This window comes from Mus caroli, unplaced genomic scaffold (genome assembly GCF_978045245.1).
Source record: "Mus caroli unplaced genomic scaffold, Mus_caroli_1 scaffold_17, whole genome shotgun sequence".
NCBI classification, from domain to species: domain Eukaryota; kingdom Metazoa; phylum Chordata; class Mammalia; order Rodentia; family Muridae; genus Mus; species Mus caroli.
The window spans coordinates 90636336-90643701 of record NW_028227272.1 but is presented as its reverse complement, the minus strand read 5'-3'; the positions used below and the strand labels follow the sequence as shown (position 1 = coordinate 90643701).

At 47.3% G+C, this 7366-nt stretch overlaps 1 protein-coding gene across 2 annotated transcripts; it reads right to left on the bottom strand.

The window, feature by feature from the left end:
- Positions 1 to 525: 525 nt before the first annotated feature.
- LOC110311943 (carbonyl reductase [NADPH] 1-like) lies at positions 526 to 6726 on the bottom strand. Of its 2 annotated transcripts, none has more exons than XM_085832177.1 (3): positions 6387 to 6726; positions 2680 to 2787; positions 526 to 962 (listed from the first exon to the last, which is right to left on the bottom strand). In XM_085832177.1, exons 1-3 carry the CDS (start codon positions 6724 to 6726, stop codon positions 526 to 528), a joined length of 885 nt encoding a protein of 294 aa, XP_085688303.1. The 2 variants fall into 2 exon arrangements, with proteins under 2 accessions (XP_085688303.1, XP_021041185.1); XM_021185526.1 differs by having other exon boundaries at positions 2680 to 2796; positions 6447 to 6726.
- Between the last annotated feature and the right edge of the window lie 640 nt (positions 6727 to 7366).

Below are 7366 nucleotides of genomic sequence, written 5' to 3'. Positions count from 1 at the left end.
CAGTTTTAAGGATGTGTCCTCTGGTAGTTCAACCAAGCTTGTTTAAAAACAAGAGCAGCAGCATTAGGAAAAAATAAACATAACCCAAAGTTGGACATGGTGGGAAAACTGGGGAGTGAGGAGGAAAAGCAGAAGATGGATATGATCAAAAGATGTTGTATACCTGTATGATGGTCTCAAAGAATTAATAAGAATAGTTTAGCTATCACAACCTTATCTCAAAAATTAAAAACAAAGAGGAAGTGACCTGAGCATCCAGGCCTAAGGTTTTCTTCTAACTTCTATGCTCATACCATGCACCCATGTATCTAAAATAACATATCGTGCATGCATGCATCTACATGTCTCACATACACATACAAACACACACACAATAAATGAACACACATAAAGAGTCATTTACTCCATCTTGACTTTCATTAATAATTTCCATCCCTTGAGGAAATCACAAGACATCATAGAATTAAGATCAGAACTGTCCCCTTTAGGACAGGCTACAGATGGGAGTTGTGCAAAGAGCTGAGTTCACCATTGTTCCACTTTTTTATCTTGAACAAACTGTCCGTGAGGCCCCTCTGCATCTGGAGGCAAAAGGGCTAAGTACACAGGGGTCTTTGCTCCTTCTTCTGGGCTTTTGGTGGCTTGTGGTCCTGCCATGTCGGTTCTGACCCACCCAGGACAGCAGGCATTCAGAAGGATCTTGTCCCCTCTCCTCTGCTCATTGAGTTTCCTGGCAAGGATTCTGGACAGGACTGTCACTCCAATCTTGGTGACCCCATATGCACTATTAGGCCAGCCTTCTTTTACATGGACTCCTTTCTTTGTATCCTCCACAAACTTGTTCATGAGCCCCACCAGCTCCTCCTCTGTGATGGTCTCACTTCGAAACTTCTTCTGTAGCTCCGGGCTGCAGTTTTTCAGGGCCTCTAGACTTATTAGGCTTGATATATTCACCACTCTGCCTAAGATACACAACATAAACACAGAAGTGATGAGTTCTAAGTAGCAGGGGGTTTAGCTGGGGAAATTCACACTTGAGGGAATACCAGCAGTGTTCATTTGTAGAGAAGCACACACAAACATTACCTTGTGGTAGCACAAGGCAAGCTTGAGGCAGATTGAGCAGACAAGGGGCATTGACAAAAGCTGCCCTCTGAGATCTGTGGAACTCGGCCTTAAGAAGTACTGGAATCTTCTCGGGGTGGGAGGGGTAGGCTGGGACAAAGGGAAGTGGTTTAAATTGCACATGTATGTTTTAAAAGTGGTTGTCTTTATTGGTGTCCTTTGGTACAGGGACAAGTGTGTCATCCACAGTGCACAGAAGTGATAAGACGGGACTTTCCAGGACTACTGTGAACGACTAATGTAGAAAAGAATTTATACTAGTTATTTCTGCCCATTCTGCTCCCGTCACTATCACTCAGCTGCACCTATGGGAGGAGGAGCTAGTTGCAGTGGGACAGGATGCCTACAAAGAAAGCCACCCGAGAGAGCCTGGCTCACCGGCCAAATATTTGTGTTATTAGAAGAATTTATAAAAGACATATGATAGTTTGTCATGTGCAGGTTATTGGGAAGCTAACAAGAACCTGGAGGAAAGAGGAATCAGATTATGGTAATCTTTACAAAGCGTGCCAAGGACTTGGGTTTTCCATCCAGGGGTTTTGGGTGGGGAATAGGGATGAAGACAATAGAGACGAAAAGGAAAAGGCCCAGGAGACTTTGCAGGTGTGTGGATTGGCAGCCAAGAGCCTTATGTAGGGGTGAGCTGACAGACAGAGATGCAGAAGACTCAGGCATGATACTAGGTTCTGACTCAGGGATAAGCATGGTGATTTCGCCAAACTGGTTGGTTATCAACATGATTTATAAAGAAGTATGGTTGGAGTGGGGGAGTAAAGTTATAGAAAGATAAGGTATGGATGGATCTCAGGAGAAGGAGATTCTGGGAGTGCTCACAGCAAGTGGAAGAATTTTCTGGGTGGTGGGTTCAGTGGGTAGGTGTTGGTGAAGACTCCACCAGGCTAAGAGAAGCCACTCAGAAAGTGGGATCTTGGACATACAGATGGGCTTGGAGTAATGGGCGCCTGAATTAAGACTAGGAAGGAAAATGAGGCAGATATAAAGATCATGGTGAGGGTCAGTGGGTGCTGGAGAAACAGTGGTAGATTGGATATCCAGCAAGGAGTCCTTCTTGAGTGGAAAAAGAAGCTGGACCTGGAAAGGAGGTATCAGGCAGACCCCAGTCAGTCAGTCAGACCTCAGTCAGTCAGTCAGTCAGACCCCAGTCAGTCAGTCAGTCAGACCACAGTCAGTCAGTTAGTCAGACAGACCCCAGTCAGTCAGTCAGACCCCAGTCAGTCAGTCAGTCAGGCAGGCAGGCAGGCAGACCCCAGTCAGTCAGGCAGACAGACCCCAGTCAGTCAGGCAGACAGACCCCAGTCAGTCAGTCAGTCAGATTCTAGTCAGTCAGTCAGACCCCAGTCAGTCAGTCAGACCCCAGCCAGTCAGACTTAGGCAAGCAGACCCCAGGCAGGCAGATTGCAGGAGGCCAGAACCCAGTAGGAAAAACCCCAGATGGGCAAACCCCAGAAAGGCAAACCCCAAGCAGCCAGACCCCAGGAGGGCAGACCTCAGGCAGCCAGACCCCAGGTAAGGAAGGTCACCCATCAGATTCACCTTGGGTTTTTATTAGAGGGAGTAGCTCTGTGCAGACGGCCTGGGTACCAAAAAAGTTAGTTTTCATTGCAGCTTCTCTTAGAATGTGAAAGTGGGTGAGATCAGTGCCTTTGTAGGGGAGAAAGAGAACAGTGACAGAGCAGTCATTAATCAGAGCTTGATCCAACTGTGTACTTGAAGTATAGTTAGGTAAGACCTACCACAGTAGATTTGAATGAAAATGGTCCCCAGCAGGGTCACATGTTTGATTGCATTGCCATGGAGGGAATGGAACTGTTTGTGAAGGATTATGATGTGTGGCCTTGTTAGAGTAGGTGTGGCATTGCAAGTGGACTTTGAGGTTTTAAAAGCCCACACCAGGTCAAGGTCCAAACTCTCTCTCTCTCTCTCTCTCTCTCTCTCTCTCTCTCTCTCTCTCTCTCTCTCTCTCTCTCTCTCTCTCTTTCTCTGTCTGTCTGTCTGTCTCTCCTCTCCTCTCCTCTCCTCTCCTCTCCTCTCCTCTCCTCTCCTCTCCTCTCCTCTCCTCTCCTCTCCTCTCCTCTCCTCTCCTCTCCTCTCCTCTCCTCTCCTCTCCTCCCCTCCCCTCCCCTCCCCTCCCCTCCCCTCCCCTCCACTCCCCTCCCCTCCCTTCTTCTCTCTCTCTCTCTCCCTCCCCTCTCTCCACCCCTCCCCTCCCCTCCCTTCTTCTCTCTCTCTCTCTCCCTCCCCTCTCTCCACCCCTCTCTCCCCTCTGCCTACTGCCTGCAGATGAGGATGTAGAGTTCTCAGTCACTGTTCCAGCACCATGCCTCTCTCTCCTCTCTCTCACCCCCTCTCCCCTCTGCCTACTGCCTGCAGATGAGAATGTAGAGTTCTCAGTCACTGCCCCAGCACCATGCCTCTCTCTCCTCCTTCCCACCCCTCTCTCCCCTCTCCCCTCTGCCTGCAGATGAGGATGTAGAGCTCGCAGTCACTGCCCCAGCACCATGCCTGTCTGCCTCCTTACATGGTGATTATGAACCATCCCTCAAAAAATGCAAGTAAGTTCCCAGTGGAATGTTTCCTTTTATACATTGTCTTGGTCATCGTGTCTCTTCATAACAGAACCCTAACCAGGACACCTACTGATGTGTAATTGCTGTGCCTTTGAGGGGTTCCTGGTTTGATAGTGCTGCATTTGGTCGCATGACAGCTTGGAGCTCAGGTGAAGGTCTCTCACAAGGAGTCTTAGGTAAAAGACCACCTCCCCATTTCTAGCTTATTCCAAATCAGTTGGAACTAAACCCAACTGGTTGTATGGTCCAATCATAACATCCACTTGACATGAATGTGCAAAGGACTCAGTCAACCCCAAAGTGGTTAGAAGGTTATTTGATCAGAATCTCTGGACCAGACCTAAATTCCTATACAATGTCTCCTGAGCTAAGGGTAAACTGCCAGACCACTTAACTCTTATTCTCTGCTTCTGTAAACAATGCTTGCTGGAGGTGTCCAGGGCTGCTTTTCTGCGTATGTCACAGTTGCATTTTCTGACCTTAAAAACTCAAGTCAACTTCCTGATAATCTGCTTGGAATACTTCCATTAGTGCCCAGAGCCGGCCTGGCTTGGAATGGTTTGACGTGGGACATAGCGTTGGACACAGATGTAGGTTAAAGACTGATACTGTCTCTTGCCTTCTAGCTCTTAACTATACTAAATGGTTGCTAATAACTTCTTTTAAAAAAATCTCAAAAACTTTCTTCCTTATTCTGTGGTTAAAAAACGCTGCGTTGGGCAACTAACACTGTTTCCTAGCAGTGGGGGAGTTAGTAAAAAGTTTATTGTTTACCCTCCTCTGTCCAGGCAGCCAGAAGCCTCTCTGGCTAGGCTGGTTAACTCTTTGTGAACCAGGGAGAAAGGAAAGGAAAAGAATTAAAATGTTCTATACAGGCAAATACACACAGACACACATATATAGTCATATACCTACACTCTGGCCAGGCCTGACCATTTGTTTCAGTCAATTCCACGAGTATTTGTGCATGTTTACACACATATATACATACATACATACATACACACACACACACACACACACACACACACACACACACACACATATATATATATATATATATATGTATATATATATATATATATATATATATATATACAAACAGACATGGATGGATGGATGGTGGATGGGTGGATGGGTGGATGGGTGGATGGGTAGATGGGTGGATGGATGGGTGGGTGGGTGGATGGGTGGATGGGTGGATGGATGGGTGGGTGGATGGGTGGGTGGGTGGATGGGTGGATGGGTGGATGGATGGGTGGATGGATGGATGGGTGGGTGGACAGGTGGGTGGATGGGTGGATGGGTGGTTGGCACAGAGCCTCCCAAGCCAAACTATCCAAACAACAACTTTATTTCTTGAGAGCTTGTTTGGAGGTTCTAGCAGGGGAGCGCAGCTCCCCTTGGCCGAAGACCAGTCCTCCTCTATTCGGGGGAAGGCCATCCTCTTTGGCTGAGCATTCAGGAGGGACACACATGGAGTGGTGAGGGAGGAAGAGGACACCTGCCTAGCCAGCCAGAGCAGCCGGATCAACCCTGGCAATCAGTGGGGTGACAGATGCTGCAGTCAGATTACTCTCACACCCAACTTTCTTTCTTTCTGTTTTTTTTTTTTTTTTTTGGTTTTTCGAGACAGGGTTTCTCTGTATAGCCCTGGCTGTCCTGGAACTCACTCTGTAGACCAGGCTGGCCTCGAACTCAGAAATCCGCCTGCCTCTGCCTCCCGAGTGCTGGGATTAAAGGTGTGCGCCACCACGCCCGGCGGCCCAACTTTCTTTCTTTTAGCAGGCCTTTTTATACCTTCTTAGAAAAAAAAATGTTCTTTAGAAAATTACCTCATAGATAAAATGTTACACTAAAGGGGAGTTACAGAGGATGCTGATATTAAGCTCAAAGCAGCGTTTCATTCTAATATGCTCATTATAAGTTCACAGCAACAATTTCATATGGCCTCGCCTTATCGTAGTGCACACCCGTGGCTTTATCCTTGGACCTAGATGTTTTTCCTTACATGTACATCTGTCTCAATCTATTTCTCTTTTTAGTATAATTATGAAAGCTCATTCTGTTTCTTTTTATGCAGCCTTTGGTTACTATATGAGGAGTGGGCACATTCTATTCTTGATTCTAACTTTGATACATCTTTCTAGCAAAGCAACTAAAACCATATCTAAAAACGTTCTTTCTAAGATCACTTGAATCAAATCAAGAATTCTATACAATCATTAACTCATGAAAGTTCATCTTTATGTTGATCTGCAGGAAATCTGATCAATAGGGTGAGCCAATGCTGAGGAACTACTCTGTTAATTTAATGATGACAGGGAAGGCATAGCAGCTGCAAGAAGCAATCCTGAGGTGAAGTTTCTTTGGACCTTGCCATTGAGCTCACCCATCACAGACCATGCAAAAATGGTGGGCCACCTCCAGGAAGGCCACCTGCTAGCCTTAGCCTATACTAGATGGCTCCTGACACACTAGCAGTTAGTAAAGACTCCCTCCAACTTACTAAGGCTCGAGGGAGTTCTTCAGACATACCATAACACTGGAATATTCATCCTGTCCTTTCTGAAGCTGACAACCTATCTTGTTCTTCTCCAGGAGCCAGCTGTAATTCCCACAAGCCAAAGCCTATCTCATACCCCTGCACTGCCAGGCCAAGAGCAGACCCACCTGGCTGGGGTTCCTTGAAGAAGTCCCTTTTTCCTGGTGGCTTATTTTTGGGCCAGGTGCCAATGCCCGCGTTGTTGACCAGCACATCCAGGCCTCCATACTCCTTGAGCAGAAAGTCGTGAAGCGCACGGATGCTCTGAGGGTCATCGATGTCCAGCTGGTGGAAGTGTGGGCTCAGGCCCTCAGCCTGCAGCTTCTGCACTGCTGCAAGGCCCCGTGCCTCGTCCCGTGCAGTGAGCACCACATCCCCTGAGAATTGCTGACACAGGTCACGCGTGATCGCAAAGCCGATGCCTTTATTAGCTCCAGTCACCAGTGCAACGCGACTGCAGGACGGCATAGCTGAGTGGACAGTGAGAGGCACCCACCAGAAGAACTAAAGCAGTCGATTTTGGGCTACTAAGATGTTGCTGGACTTGAGGTTGTCTGTGTGAGTGTCCGGAGCATCATGTGTCTGGGGACTTTAGGCCCAGAGCCCAGACACCGGAGCGGTTTTGGGTACTGCTCTTGGCACGACTCAGTGGCTTTAGAGCAAACAAGACAAACAAGTCTAAGTTAGTGTTGGGGGAAGTGTCCACCTCACAGCAAGACATCTTAGTCTCTCAGTGGCTAATCGTTTGAATTGCAGAGTGTTTAACCAGTGATGGTATACTTGCTGGCACTGCCCATGGACTCAATTTTATAACAGCTTACCTCAAGAGAAACTGGATAGTTTGTAATAGTCAGGGTGTGGGACATATTAATAGACAGTTAAAACAAGGAAGAAAGGTGAGTCCAGATCTTAAAGAACAAAAAGATGATCATGGTCTGTTGACCTGGAAAGGAAACACACAAGATGGGAAGCCTGGACTGTGCCAAACAGACCTCAGAGCTCCAGGTGGCATCTGCCCACCTGGCAGCCAAGCATCACTCAGTTGGTCTTGTAGTTAAAGTCTGACTGTTCTGTTCTTCACTTCCCGAGGCTCTCAGCTTTCTATGTT